We start from the raw sequence: 16,058 nt of genomic DNA on the forward strand, positions 1-16,058 counted from the left end.
CGCCTCCTCAGCAGCGCTAAGGATGTCTGACTGCAGCTTAGGCCTGTTCCCCACTGGCAAGTGGACATCCCCCGAGCAATCCCGGGCTGCCAGAGGGATGTCTGACTGCCAGCTTAGGCCCAATCCCCCCAGGGAGCGGGTCTAAGCCAGCAGGTGGACATCCCCCGAGGAGTCCCAGACTGCGAGAGGGCATAGGCCGGGCTGAGGGACCCCCCCCCCAAGTGCACAAATTTTTGTGCACCAGGCCTCTAGTTAAAAGATAAGATGCCTGACAAACGCTCAGAAACACACTGAGCACATAGTAATAATGCTGTGAGTGAGTACTGCTGTGTACTGTGTGTACCGATGGGAAGATGTTCAAGATGTATAATAAAAAAACAAAGATACAACTCAGTGTATTAATTTCCCATTTATTTTGTTTGTGTCTCTATACACATGCAATAATGTCACCCCCTGAAATTGGTTTATATTTTCTTCGCAAACTTCTGGACTGTTTGAAGTCTCATATGACTGTGTAAATGCATTTTTTTAAAACTACATTTAAAAAGTTACAGGCATTAAGGTGAAGTCTTCATATGTTAAATGAGTCTATATCAGTTTTTTACAGGATCAGTGTAATTTTTAAATGATAAAAGTAAGGAAGTACTTTATAAACTGAAAGAATATATAAATTTTAAGTTGTTCAAAGATGTGCTATAATAGAGGATAAAAATGAAATACAATTATAAAAAATTGCTTAAACTGTAGTAATACAACTTGTCTGTTTTCTATACCTGGTGATTTATTTTGCTAATAAATATACTAGATTTGACATTGCAGGTACTAGCTATAAATTTCAGAACAAGATATTTGAAATATTTTGAGTTTGAGTTTTATTATCATGGAGCAAGTTTAATAGTATGGTATTAAATAATACATTTAAGTCATTTTGCTTAAATTGGCCTGTCATTTTTAACCTTTTAAAGGTAATCAAAATTGTTTTGGTTTAACTTGGTGTACACAATAATAGATGTCATGACTTTTCAGGGATAGAATTAAATAATAGAGGCATTTTATGATGGAAATGATACAGATAAGCTAATGGAAGTGTATTTAGCATCCATGTTTCCATGCTAATATTTTGTTTTTTTATTATAGGAAACGTCCTGATCAGACATGGGTTCAATGTGATTCCTGTCTAAAGTGGCGAAAGTTACCAGATGGGATAGATCACCTCCCAGAAAAATGGTATTGCTCCAATAACCCTGACCCACAGTTCAGGTACCAGATAGTTGGGAGTGTCGGTTTTGGAAAGGAGGAAATACTGTTCAAGGTGTATGACTGGGCACTGCTGACCTGTTCTTCACTGTGATTTTTCTGACTAGAAACTGTGATGTTCCAGAAGAACCTGAAGATGAGGATTTGGTGCATCCGACTTATGAAAAAACCTACAAAAAGAGGTGAGAGTGGCACTGATTTTCAGTGGGAAAACAATTAATGCCCAAAACCTCAACAGTGATGTGTCTGCAGTATTTGCTGATTTGAACAGCAGTGGGGGTTAGGGGCACCGACCAACCCCCCCCCCCCCCCCCCCCCCCCCATTACTCCTGCGTCAAAAATCTGCCTACAACTTAAGTGGTCCTCTGTGCACGTGGTTGATTGAATCTGCAGATGCGACACCCAGGGATACCGAGATCTGACTGTGTTTATTGAGAAAAAGTCCGTGTTTAGGAGTACCTGCACAGCTCAGACCCTTGTTCAGGGGATAATTGTACAGCCAAAAAGATTATGACCCAAGGAATGATTTTGTTGTGGGGTACATAACAGCAAGTGCTTTTTAAAAAAAGTTTATGTTGTGGATACCCGCTCTTTTTATCATTCCTGTTTATTGCTGCCCTATGTACAAGATAGCATACAGAATAGTTTGTCTTTTGGGGCCACACATAGATGCATCGTAAGTGAATACTACCCTTTATGAGCTTATAGTCTAACAGGGAAGGTGAGATGTGAATATTACCACTTAGAAGATAACAAGTACCATGCAAGGCATGATCTAGTCCTGTTGGGAAGGCCATAAGGAAGATCACTTCTGGCCCCAGGATGGAGAGGGCAACATGGATCAGGAAAATTCTTGAAGGACATTTTTGTAAGAGGCCTTGAAGGTAGGATGAGAATGTACAGGGCACAATGATTTGTCGACTTAACTAGAGGAAATATGTGAGTGGGCATGTGGAAATGGAGGTGGGCTAGGACGCTAGGTAACGAGTGATGTCGGTCAGCCTTGGTGAACTTAGGCTAATGTGCTGCACACAGAAGGCAGAGTTCACTAAGAACTTTCTGGAAGTTTTGATTTATGGTGCACTGTTTAAATCCAGCAGGACGGAGGTAGACAGACCAGTGGAGGCCTGTGTGGTATTCCCATTCCGAGGCCCGTAAACAGTGGGGAGGGCAAGCTGAGGCCCGGGGGCCTGAGGGGTGGAAGGTGTTCCCTGCCTAACGCACCACTGATTCTAGTGTGCACATCCCAGGGACTTGGGAGTGAGGTGGCAAGTCTCTTTGCAAGACAGAATTGAACAATAATGGCGAAGTAGATTTAAATACGTTTTTCATCTTTTTTTTTTTTAAGAGACAAGGACAAATACAGGATCAGACAACTGGAAAGGCTCCCTCAGGTAATGAAGCCTCCCATTTTATAGCTGTGTCTTATATTGGGTAGGGATTAATTTAACAAAAATTTTTTCTGTTGTTGTTAATCCTCACATGAGAATATTTTTCCCATTGATTTTTTTTTTTGTTTACAGTAGTTGCCCGGGGGGTGGAGGGGAGGTGGGATAGAAACATCGATTGGTTGCCTCACAGACCTTAAAGCAGGCTCTTGACAGGGAATCGAACCTGAGACCCTTCAGTCCGAGGGCTGACTCTCTAACCACTGAGGAAAACCAGCTAGGGCACAGATATTTTTAAAGCTTAGGAGTTGCATATAAATGGAAGTGATCTTGTTCTTTCAGTTCACATATTTCTCTTTTCTTGTACCCCTCCTTGCCCTCTTTCCAACCCTGACTTCTTAACCCAACAACTTCAAACTGTTCCCCCCCCAAAAAAGATTTTTTTTTTTTTTAAAAGAGGAAGGGAAAGGGAGATTGACACATCACCAGTAAGAGACAAACATTGATGGAACGATCACTTGACTGCATCCTGCATGCCTCCTACTGGGGATTGATCCCGAAACCCGGGCATGTGCCTTGACCAGGAATTGGCGACCTCTTGGGTTGATGCTCAACCACTGAGCCACACTGGCTGAGCTGAGCTGTTCAGTTTTATTATTTAGTTGGGCATCTTCTGCGGAAAGGCAGACATTCTTTTTAGAACCCTGTTGCTAGGCAGTCAAGGAAAAGTACGCAGGAACACCCAGGAGCTAGGTTCCAGTGCTAACCTGGACCGAAGCTGTGGGGTTCTCTTCCTCTTTGCTGACCACTCTCCCTGCCCCTTTCTTTCTTTCTGATTGCTCACTGGTGCTGAGGAGCCTGTTCTGAGTATGTGACGAGGGGGTCCTACTTGTGTGGGAAGTTTTGGTCTGCTGCAGATGTGTGTGTTTGCTTATAATTATGTTGAAATGTTTTCTTGTATAAAGCTTAGGATTTGGGGGTGAGAACAGAACTGGGCGGGGGGTAAGAATAGTGGGCTTACTTGTTTTTAAAGGCAGTATCTTTATGACTATTTTTAACTTATTTCTCTTAGAAAAAAGTTATTATATCTCGGTAAGTTCTATATATAGTACAGGGCCAAGAAATCTTTTCTGTAAAAGGCCTGATAGTAAATGTTTTGGGCTTTGTGGACTACATATAGTCTCTGTTGCATAGTTTTCATTTGTTTTGTTCACACCTTAAAAATCGTAAAACCAATTTTGGCTCACTCGCAGGATGGATGGGGCTCATTGGCCTATTGTATTTTGCTCCCTCGTGTAGCACAGGGAAGTTAACAGGGTGGGATAGTTCTCAGCATCTTCTGAGTAAGGGAAAAGGGAAAATAATGTATTGTTTTGGGCCTTGCACATTAAAAAAATTCCTTTAAGAATTTTTTTCCCCTCCAACAGATTAATACTGAACTGTTGTTTTCAACAATCCCTTTGCAAAGTATTTCTCCCGTGAAGGACACTGTTCCAAGAGGACATCTTTCAGAAGCAGCGAATACTTACGCAGCACGACTTGTAAACAACAGGGGTTCACCCCAGTCCGAGCCTGAGAGCAACAGGTCAGTGGCAAAAATGTGCTTTCCATTGGGGGAGACAGTTAAACAGAGCCTTTCCTGGGCACTTGTAGGCATGTCTATGAAATTGTAGTTTAGGTGCATGTAAAAAGTCTACAGGACAAGTAAGTGACTGCTTATAGTGTCTACGCGTACTTACCCCATCCCACTTAATGCGACCTATTTAAATCAATTAAAAATATTAATTGTATTTATTGTGGAATTTGATCAAATTGTCACCTCTTTGAGATTTTCTATAGCATGAAATTTTCTGCTTTTTCTTTTTTTACTCCTTACCTGAGGATGTTTTTATTGATTTTTTTTTTCTTTTGAGAGAGAAAGGGGGGTTGGAAACATTGATGTGAGAGAGAAACATCAATTGGTTGCCTCCCTTACTTGCCCTGACTGGGAATTGAACCTGCAAATTTTTGTTGTAAGGGGTGATGCTCCAACCAAATGAGCCACACTGGCCAGGGTGGTTTCTGCTTTTAGGATTATCAGTATCTAAGTAAAGGAAAAAAATAAAATAATTAACAGTATTCAGTATAATAGAGGGCTAATATGCAAATTGTCCCCTCTACCTGGAGTTCAACCAGGGGGCAAGGCTGGCCAGCCAACCGCCTGCAGCCCCTACCCTGTCCTGCCCCGCCCCCGATCATCCCCTCTCCACCCCATCAGGTGCAATGGCCCCATCAGCCCTGATCCGGGCGGGCCGGCCGGACCCCACCCCACCTGTGCACGAATCCATGCACCAGGCCTCTAGTAATATTATAATGTCAAGTGTGACCTATACATATTTAGCATAGCCTGTGACACTATATTTTGGATGAGTGGTTGGAGGAGGAAGGGAAAGAAAGGGATGAGTGATAGTGGATTGAACAGTTAGTTCCAGCTCTTGACTGGAATGGCCCGGGAAGGCTTCGGGATGAGGTTGTACTTCGGTTGGTTCCTGAAAGCAGGACTGTGCACAGAGCCCATTCAGAGGGGATGGAATGAACAGGTGAGGAAAGATCAGGTGAGGTGAGTGAACTGGTGGATCAGACCGACTACACCTGATGTTTATTGTTGAAAGAGAAGCATTGGCACAAGGTTCTCTGAGATAATGAAGCCAGATTTTTCCCAGAGGTTTTGTGACCTTCATTAAATTCTCCAAGGGATTTGTGACCTCAGGAAAGAGTAGAAATAGCTGCTTTTCTGCATATGTACATGGAGGACATGCTCTAAACGGTTTGCCCTTACAGCCCACATTTAGGGGACTTCTTTGGGGGCTGGACTGCTACTTAACTAAAAACTTGTGTGAAGCCCTGGCTGGTTTGGCTCAGTGGATGGAGGGTCGGCCTGCGGACTGAAGGGTCCCGGGTTCGATTCCGGTCAAGGGCATGTACCTTGGTTGCGGGCACATCCCCAGTAGGGGGTGTGCAGGAGGCAGCTGATGGATGTTTCTCTCCCATTGATGTTTCTAACTCTCTATCCCTCTCCCTTCCTCTCTGTAAAAAAATTCAATAAAATATAATTTAAAAAAAAACTTGTGTGAATTTTTTAAAACCAGTCTCCTTTGTATTCTTGGTTTTTCTTCATAAAGATGGTTCCAGACAAAGTAAGAAAAAGAAAAATCTGTAGTTTACAGAGAAAAAATGATGGAATTTATTTTTAAAAGTGACTATCATTAAAATGGAAGCAAAGAATAGAGAGAAAATTTTCATTAATTTTAAAGCCTATATTCCTCAAATTCATAGAGTCAAAGCCTGTGGCAATGACAAAGTACGTCTTGACAATGACATTAGGAATAAGCCTGGTAAGAAAAATAATGGGGTAATGCCCTATCAACTGGTTAACTCCGGAGACCTCTGGACAGACTCAGAACTTGGAAACACCGGTTCTTCCGAAGGTGCAAACGAGGCCGAGAACAGGAGGCTTGTTTGCTCTCGTTGTGTCAGGAGGTGGGAAGGTGACCTTCTGGAGCAGTGTTTTCTGCTGAAGATGTCAGTGCGCCACTGTTTTGCAAACAGGAGTAAGCGCAAGTTTGAATACTGAGTGGTGAGAAGTCCCTCTCCCTTCCTCCCCTCGCTGGGTTCCCAGGATAAAAGCTCTGGATGCGGAGTGTTGAGTGCTCTTGAATCACAAGCCCAGCCCTCACTCTGCAATAGAAAGAGATGGGCAAGGATCGCCATGTACAAACTGAAAGGAAGGGAGTGAAGAAACCATATGACATTACTGGGAGGTGGGTAGATGTTGGACAAGTAAGCCTCTTAGAATGGAAAGATGAGCAGTTGGAAGGTAGAAAAAGATGGGAAGGTCAACATCTGAGTAGGGAATCTGAAAACAAAGGGGAGGAAATAATGGAAGAAAGACTTCATTCCACTACATACACAGCATAATGTCTGGGAAAGCACCATTCCAAGTAGCATCATGGAGTTTTTTGTTTTTAAATATATTTCTTTATTGAGTTCAGAGAGGAAGGGAGAGGGAGAAATAGAAACATCAATGATGAGAGAGAATCATTGATCGGCTGCCTCCTGCAGGCCTCCTACTGGGGATCGAACCCATAAACCCGGGCATGTGCCCTTGGCCAAAATCGAACCTGGGACTCTTCATTCTGCAGGCCGATGCTCTATCCACTGAGCCAGACCGGCTAGGGCATGTCATGGAGTTTTAGACACGGGGGAACAGAGCTGCTGTTAGGAGGAACAAAGTGTGAAAAGGCAGGGTGAGACAGGCAGACACACTGAGTGGTAGATGGAAATCGGCGCTGCTTCTAAAGTTTTGAGAAAGTAATTTCCAACCTGAGTTTACCAAGCCAGTAAACACAAGAAGTAAATACATCATCATGATGCAAAATTTTACATTTTTTATGTCCTGTGTGTGCTTTCTCAAGATTTTATTAGAGTTTGTACCCCTTTGATAGAGAGTAAGCCAAGAAAGGAAGTTCTTTCTGTTTTTAATCCTCTTAGGATACTTTATTTATTTTTTATTTCTGTGAGAGAGGGAGAGGGGGAAGAGATAGAAATATTGATGTCAGAAAGAAACATCGAGCCATTGCCTCCCGTATGCACCCCTACCGGGATCGTATCTGCCACCTAGGTACGTGCCCTGACTAGGAATCGAACCTTTTGGTGCATGGGATGATGTTCCAACCAACTGAGCCACCTGGGTGGGGCAGAAAATCTTTCTTAAATCAAGGAAACCTGAGGTCTGACACAGAAGGCCCAAACAGGAAACTAGTACAAATATCCCTTTAAGTGGCACAAAAAGTAATCAATTGGTGATAAATTCAGAGAAAGCTAAGGAAATGAAGAAAATGAGGCAATTTTTAATGAGGGATATTGTTTTATATGAAAGGAGAGGGCATATTGGTTTACTTAGTGGCTCACTTGATCACTGAATGTTGATACAGGTCATGATGGGCAGAGCAGTGTACCTTGAAATGCCCAGAGGACAGCAAGTGAAGAGATGTCGGCAGTATACAGATCTGATACTTTAAAGACATCTCAGCAGTGTTTTCTCAGGTGTAGAGGGAGAACGTGTTCTGTACTCCATTAACTCATTGGGTAGTACTGTGGAATAATATATCACTGCTTTAAAAAATAAGCATGAGTGTTTCATCAAATTTTAAGGTAGAGTAATTCAAAGCCATCTATTTTGTTCATATCTATATTTCATAACTTAATTTGCATGTAAAATCTTTTCCAGCATGAAACGGAGACTTCCTATTCGTTCCTCAATTTTGAATGCAAAGACTCCGAGATTGAGTAATCAAGCATTTGAAAATCCAGCTTCTAGAGAGGATGATGAAGATGTCATCATCTTAGAAGAGAACAGTACTCCCAAGCCTGCAATAGATCATCAGAATGTTGAAATGAAACCAGAACAGAGTCACATCGAGCAAAGTATGGGTGACATGCTTCAGGACGAGCCTATGGGTGACAGTGAACCTTGTGACCAGACTAGTTCAACAGGCACCTTGCCATCCAGGTGTGATCAGGCAACTGCTGTGGCCACCCAGACTGAAGTCCCAGGTGTGGTGGTTAAAAAGGAAGAAACGATTGAAGATGACATCAATACAAGAAATGATACAGCTGCACTGCCATCCTGTGTGGAAGCTGAAGGGAAGCCACAGGAAATGCAGGAGACCTTTGATAAAGCTGTGGGTGATGCTGGGTGCCGGGTAAATGAACTGAGAAATGAGCTGCTTCTAGTTACTCAAGAAAAAGAAGATTATAAAAGACAATGTCATATGTTTACTGACCAAATCAGGCAGTTACAACAGAGGATACTGGAAATGAATGACAAATACGTGAAGAAGGAAACCTGCCATCAATCTACCGAAACCGATGCTGTGTATTTACTTGAAAGCATTAATGGCAAATCTGAAAGTCTAGACCACGTGGCATCTCAGTACCGGCAAGCTCTGGACGAAATAGAAAGGCTGAAGAAACAGTGCAGTGCTTCGCAGCATGTGAAGCACGAATGCAGTCAGTGTTCCAATAGTGAGAGTAAAAGTGAGATGGACGAAATGGTCATGCAGCTGGATGATGTGTTTAGACAGCTGGACAAATGCACTGTCGAGAGGGACCAGTATAAAAGTGAGGTGAGTTCTATCACTCAGCTTCCTGGTGGTCATGGGAATCCAGGGCCATCTCGGCCTGAGACCACTGCCAGCTGCCGGATTGGAACACATCGCTTAGTACGAATTTCCACTCATTGCATGTCACTGTCCTGGTTCTCCACTGAGGATTAGGCCTGGGGCATATGGAAATGTGTGGGGTAGTTTGGGTTCTTAAACTGTCTGGAGATAGATGGGCACTGCTGGGGCTCAGCGGTGGTGACCGGTCTGGTAATGTCCTGTAGTGCACAGGACATTGCTGGGTTCCTTTGCTTCACAGCGTGCAGTTGTGGTCTGAGCTGGCTTTTCAGGCCCAGCCATCATGTAGCTAACATTCCAAGCAGAAAGAAAGAGGAGGAGGCTGTTGCTGAAAGTTGTATATTCCATCTGTTGGGACTTAAGTTACCTGGCTAATGGATGCCTTGGACCTGCAGTCTGTTTGGGGGTTCTTTACTGAGGGAAAAGGAGATTTTAGTATCAGGAGCTAAGTAGTGGCCTCTGCACTGCCCCCAGGTCAAATTTGGTAGCTCCTTTTTAAAGAAAATCTGTTTTATGTATCATATTTACGTGGTGTTTGAAAGGAGGGTTTTTCTCTGCTAAATAAAGTTTGGAAACAACAGTACTGCCCGCTCCTGGAGATACTGCTGACATAACTGCTCAGTCAGACTTTCATCTTCGTGTTACTGGTTTAGGAGCTAGATGACATCATCGATCAAAGTCAGTCTAAGCTTGGTGCTATAACTTAGAGTGGGGAGTGTGCCTGAACAGAAGCCTCTGTGACATCAACGTCACCTAGGCATTTTAATCTTGGTTTCTGAGTTTTTAGGAAGCATGTATGTTTTTAGTAAGTTGTAATGGACATTTTGTTCCCTTTCAATGTAAAAAGGTGGAAAAATGAAACGAAACACTGAAAGCTATTGGGGGTTTTGTCTAATTTTTTTGGTGGTAATTTTCATCAAGCAGGTTTTCTACATTTCTTAGCTTAAATTTGTGCTTTGATATCAGTATTTCTAAATTTTATAGTAAATTCAATTTTCTTGTCAGGTTGAATTACTGCAAATAGAGAAATCACAAATTCGTTCACAGTGTGAAGAACTGAAAACTGAAATTGAACAATTAAAATCTGCAAGTCAACAAAGAGGAACAGATGTTTCAACTTCAAGTAACATTGAGGAGTCTGTAAATTATGCTGATGGGGAAAGGTAATTTCAGTTGAGGCACTTTGCTGCGCTGCAGTTCTGGTTAGCGAGATACTAATTTGCTATCACACATCTAACAGCTACTCTAAGCAGCTATTGACTGCTGTGATCCCAGCATGGTGATAGATGAGAGAGGAAAGGAGTGCATGTTATCACCCTTTCCTTCAGAGATGAACAGTTTAGGTTCAACTTAAGTGAAATAGGAGTTCCGAAGGACTAGCTCTTGATTGGTCAGGGTGGTTTGGAATGTTTGATTTCTTTTACTTTTGTATTTGGCACCATTTCTTTATGGTCTGCCATCCTCATTTTACTACTATGTGCCTTCCCCCATCTTAACTTTTAGGAAATGCCACCGTTATTAAAAATTGCCATAGTACAGGTGATTATTAGGAAGAAGTTCTGTGAAAATCAGAAAACAGCAAATGAATACTTACCCCCACCCCATCTCAGTCAGGTATAAAATGGAACTGGGTTTCCGTTTCGATTTGTTATGTTTTTGAGAGTGGAGAAGTTAGGTGGGAGGGGGGACAGTGTTGGTGCTGTGTGATGGTATACCATTCATAAATAAGACATTAAGGGCTAATATGATAGGACTTCAGAGCTAAAAGGTACCGTTGAGAAATAATCTACTACCCTCACTTGACCATCAATTATATTATTACTTTGTTTTCTGGCTTAAGTTTTTGCAGAACTTCACTAAGTCTGTTCATGGAAATAGAAACAATAGAGCGCTGCACATAAGCATGGAGGGAAAGGGTTCAGGGAAGAACTCTCCACTGGTGTTTCTCAGACCACCAGCATCCATGGTGCTGGTGGAAGTGCAGGTGGTTGGCCGCAGCGCAGTGTGATAAACTGCACACGGAAGCAGGATCCCAGATGCCTCTGGCACACTAACCTTTCAGTGCCTCATGATGTTTTATTTATTTATTTTGTAAGCCTCACCTGGGGATATTTTTTTTCCATTGCTTGTAGAGAGAGTGGAAGGGAAGGGAGGAGGGAGAGTGAAAGAGAGAGACATCGAAGTGAGAGAGACACATTGGTTTCCTGTAAATGCATTTAAAAAATGGGTAGTCCATGATCTTCAGCATGAAGTCTTGCATTTTAAAAAGTCTTGTTTAACATTAATTAACCCAATGTTTTATGAGCGTCTTTGACCACAGAATCATTTCTTTGTCCTCTTACACAGCGATGATATCTCATAGAACATGTGTTAGGGAACAGTTCTGTCTACTTTCTTCAAAGGCAGCTGAAAGTCAGAGATGCACTCTTATCTTAGACCAACCAGCGTTCTTACTGTATGTCACTGTTTTCTAGGTGATAAGTTATATATTTTACCAGTCCATGTTTTCTCCAGTCTCAAGTCAAAATTGTAAAAGTTGGAGCCAAAGAGCCACTAGTGTTATGAAACACTACTGACCGCCAATAGATACGTAATTATTACATTGCGTTATGAGTGATTAAATTAGCAGATTAATTTCCCCTAAAATATTAAGCCCTACATAGCTGTTAAATTTTATTGCAGTGTTCATCTAATAAATGTAATAATTGTTTCTTTAAATAAATGTAATATTTGTATTTGCAGCTTCAAACTGCGATCTCTCCGAGTTAATGTGGGACAACTGCTGGCCATGATTGTACCTGACCTCGATCTTCAGCAAGTGAATTATGATGTTGATGTCGTTGATGAGATTTTAGGACAAGTTGTCGAACAAATGAGTGAAATCAGTAGTTCTTAAAGTCTATATTATTCGATATAATAAAACTATTTGCTCAGTCCTTTTGGTTGTACAGCTTTCAAAATGTAAATAATTTTGTTTTATAGATATAATAGGTGACAGACTGAAGAACCATAATCTTTACTCTATCCTATGCATTCAAATGTGGCCACAAACATGTGGACACATTATCACACCGTTTGAAATGCCTGTGAATCATTGATATTGAGCAGCTGAATAGCTAACTCATGTTTCTGTTTTAAAATGTAAATATTTGTAATTAAGTCTGCACATATTTTTTTATTGCCCTAAAGGACATAAGTGTTTTTCACCAAGAGGTTTTCAGGTTGCCCCTAACCTTTGTGCAATCTTTTCTGGTTTCCCAAAGTGTATTTTTATCTGAACTGAGTGAGGGCTGTGCCATACATAAATGCAAATGGAAATGCTACCTTTCATTTTCTTACAGAGAAGTTTAAATAGGCATTTGTAAAAAATGGATTAATACTCCTGATAAGTTGTAAGTGAATTGAGCATTAACTTTCCTTTTCTATAAATGCTTATCTCCTGAAATATTTTTTTCATGAAAATAAGGTAAGCAGAAACTGTCTCCATCCACTTTGCCGGGATATTTTCATGCTGAGATTGCCAATCATCGTTAAAGTGTTTTTATACAACAAAGAAATAATCTTTAGTATAAAAAATTATCAAGTATATTAACTGTGTGACCATGTTTACTTTGAAGCCCATTTTTGGCTGCTTAGCATGGAGTGGGCACAATAATTGCTAATATTTCTTTTAATGAAATTTCCTGTGCAGCCTTTTTTATAGGATCACTACAGGTTAAGTGAGTTGGGGAAGACAATCTTTCTCGAACAATACTGCATACCTTTTATTGTATTACAAACCTAAGTGTTTTATGTCCTGGAGTTAAGCAACAAATTGCCCTATGATTATGGTATCACATGCCATTAAAATTAATGCTTTTCTTGGTCCCTTGTTTTGTGCAATTTTAAAGAGATGACTTTCTATTAAGTTTAACTGTGTATATATAATTAATTTCCCACAACTAAAATGTGCATTATTTTTTCCAAAGTTTTATCATTGCTATTTATTTTTACTTTTTCTGAACATTCAATACATGTTCTTTTTTTGTATGTATGTTTAATTACATATCTGTCACATAGAATATAAAATTTTTACTGTACATTAAGTTCTAGAAAAAGCAAATAAATGAAGATTGTTTTATTTGCTTGATAAAGTAATTGAAAGTGTATTTTTGGTATGAAGCTGGTTTTCTGTCACAACTGTATTTGCCCCAAACTTAAAAGTTCTTATAATAAAATAAAAATATATATGATGGCTAACTCTTCAGATATTACTTTTAAAGAATTCTGTATTCAAATTATATTTTGAAAACTAAAATTGTGTTCATTAAGGACCCTAAAGTTGAGCACATTTTCCTACAATTCTATTTAGAAGACCCGGACTGTTTCCTTAGACTCTGAGACAGAGCCCCTGTTGAGGGAGTGTGAGCATGAGTGCTTATCGTTACACCCGAGAAGAAACGCTTTCTGTGTCTAAACCATTCAGTCTGGAGAAACGTTAAATGACAGCAGTCTAAGTTTGTGAATATTTATGTAGCCATTCTTTCTGGAATTTGCTATTTTTTCCTTCCTTTTGGTAAGCTATATTCTTGCAAAAAATATATTTTATGGATATTATTTGGCTTTTAATGGGGAAGTATTGGTATATTTTTCACCTTTTAAGAAAATACTGCTAAGATAGGGTTCTTTTGAAAATATGGCTAACAGATTTTTTTTTTTTAACTGCTCCAATCAATCAACAAAAGAGCGACTTTAGTGAGGCCTCAGGGTCACAGGATTCAGGCAGAAGGCCACCTGTGGGCTGAGGAGGTGGTGGAGGGGCCTTACTCAGCCCTCTGGGGTGCAGGTGGTTGGTGTGGCCGCACTTCTTGAGGCGGTTGACAGCAGGGGGTTCAGGCGGGCCGAACACTTGCTGATCATTTTGTTGCAGTTGTACTTCTGCTAGTGGAGGGAGGCTCTGATGCCGGCACCGCAGACGAGGCACCAAGTGCAGGGTGGGCTCTGTGGATGTTGTAATCAGAGAGTCTGGCCGTCCTCCAGCTGTTTGCCCACAAGAATCAGACGCTCCCGGTCAGAGGGATGCCCTTGTCATGGATTTTAGCTTTGACATTCTCAGTGATGTCACTGGGCTTGACCTCAAGGACAGTGGCCTCACCAGTCAGGGTCTTCACAAAGATCTGCATCTCTGCGTTGGGGACGCTGCCTGGCTGCCTCATTGAAGAGAGAGAGGCTAACGAGTTTGACCGAGAGCAACATGGACTCGCATGGCATATATCCCAGTTAGGTAGAGTTACCTACCTTTTTTGTTAAATTACATTTGTAAAAGGCTAGTGTAGGAGGGAAGTGTTGCTTATACTAATTTAAAACAGCATGAGAAGATAGTCCACAATGCCAACAAAGACCCACTATAGTCAGCTAAGGCGACAAAATCAGTGAAAGCTATGAGTTGACAGAACAGGCTGGAGTGGCGTGTCCTATAGATGTCCATCACCTGGGCCCCACGTTCCTGACGTGCAGAGGCTGCTGATGACGGCACATGGTCCAGATGCTTGATTCTTGCTGTCACACAGCCCATTAGGTCATTAGTCATCATTGAGGAGTAATTAAGATGGTATATACTGGTGGTTCGCACCCCCAGCGGCATATGAGAATCACCTGGGGAGTCCTGTAGACTCCCGGTCCAGGCTGCACCCCATATTAAGTAAGTCTTTGGGATTGGACCAGATATCAGTATTAGTTTTTAAGGCCTCCCAGTAAGCCATCAGAGCCAAGAACCATTCATTTGTACCTGACAGGACCACTTGCAAACGTTGAACTCGGTGGTTCCTGAAACAAACTCAGGACCAGCGTGGCCACTTTCTCACTGGGATGTGTGAGGAGGGGCAGGGGGAACAGTTGGAACTGGAACAGAATGGTAGAGTGGAAAGACTTCCTCACCACCTCCCTAAGGGGTAACCACTTTGTGTTTTGTATGTCCTTCCAGAAAATAGTAGTTGCACACATATAAATGCGTTCAGTTTATATTTAAGTTTTGATCTTTACATTAGATACATTTGTATCAAATTCAAACAAATATGCTCCTAATGCTCATTTATTTCTCATCCCTTGCAAGACATTATAAAAAAGGTTATTATGGGAATTAATAGATACCCCACACACTTTTTCAAGTGTGTCCAGAGTGTAAGTCCCAAATCTTTTAGAAGCCAATATATAAAGAACAAACCTCAACATTTGTTTGCAAAAGGATAAAGAGACCTGGTTGATTTCAGTGCCATGACATCCAGGGAGAAAGAGGAGGGGATGTGGGGATGGGAGAGTCACCTGGGGAAGGCTTTCTTCCAGGCTGCACAGGGTAGCATTCCTTTTGCAAAATCCCTTGGCCTGCAAAACTTCCAGGCCATTGCCCATCCATCCTTTCCCATCACAGGTCCCACTGCTCCCACTCTGCTCTGTTGCCACTGTGATATTCTTTAGCGCGAGTCCTCACTTCCCAGCTGCTTACCCCAAACTCTACCACCTGAAGTCTTTAAATGCCCCTTCTCTTCAGACTTCCTTGGAGCCTTCACATCCGAAATAACCTTGTCCTTGGGACTGTAAGAGCACGTGGTTTCGTTCACTTACCGATTTAAATTTATCTCAGAGAAGGAAGGCAGAGGGAGATAGATAAACATCAATGAGAGAGACTCATTGAAGGGCTGCCTCCTGCACGACCCCTACTGGGGGTCGAGCCCAAAACCCCTGCATGTGCCCTTGGACCGGAATCGAACCCAGGACCCTTCAGTCCGCGGGCCGACGCTCTACCCACTGAACCAAACCGGCTAGGGCCACTTCACCTTTTTATTATAATTCCTTGCGTACATGACTACAGGAGGTCGAGGACAGTCTTTTATTGATTGAAATTCTAGAGACCGAGACAGGGCTCGAGACAGGTTACAGCTCAAAAGCCCGCTGCCCCAGGGAAAGACGGGAGTCTTGGGCGGGTCTCGGAGGTCCGGTCCTGCAGGGCCGCTCCTTCCTCCTCTAACCGCCTGAGCGTTTCCCGAGGGTAGGTCTCGGCGTCAGCATGCGGCCCAGCGTGGCCCATGTGCTGGGATGGTTGCTAGAAGAATGAACCCACAGGGGAAGAAGTGATGAACGAATGAATGACGACTCACCCTTTCTCCCGCCGCCGGAGCGCTCCGCGGAGCCGGCAGGAGCTGGCCCTGATTGGACG

The 16,058-nt window shown here is 42.2% G+C and overlaps 1 protein-coding gene across 1 annotated transcript in view; it reads left to right on the plus strand.

The window, feature by feature from the left end:
- Positions 1-11,801, plus strand: part of MORC3 (MORC family CW-type zinc finger 3) — a 38,288-nt gene extending 26,487 nt beyond the window's left edge. Inside the window, exons 11-17 of the mRNA XM_005861281.2 lie at positions 1,138-1,260; positions 1,365-1,439; positions 2,606-2,651; positions 4,073-4,230; positions 7,915-8,812; positions 9,872-10,029; positions 11,609-11,801. Of these exons, the coding sequence (XP_005861343.1) occupies positions 1,138-1,260; positions 1,365-1,439; positions 2,606-2,651; positions 4,073-4,230; positions 7,915-8,812; positions 9,872-10,029; positions 11,609-11,762 (1,612 nt within the window). The 3' untranslated portion in view covers positions 11,763-11,801. The remainder of the gene's footprint in view (positions 1-1,137; positions 1,261-1,364; positions 1,440-2,605; positions 2,652-4,072; positions 4,231-7,914; positions 8,813-9,871; positions 10,030-11,608) is intronic.
- Positions 11,802-16,058: the final 4,257 nt, after the last annotated feature.

Source organism: Myotis brandtii, unplaced genomic scaffold (genome assembly GCF_000412655.1).
Source record: "Myotis brandtii unplaced genomic scaffold, ASM41265v1 scaffold147, whole genome shotgun sequence".
NCBI classification, from domain to species: domain Eukaryota; kingdom Metazoa; phylum Chordata; class Mammalia; order Chiroptera; family Vespertilionidae; genus Myotis; species Myotis brandtii.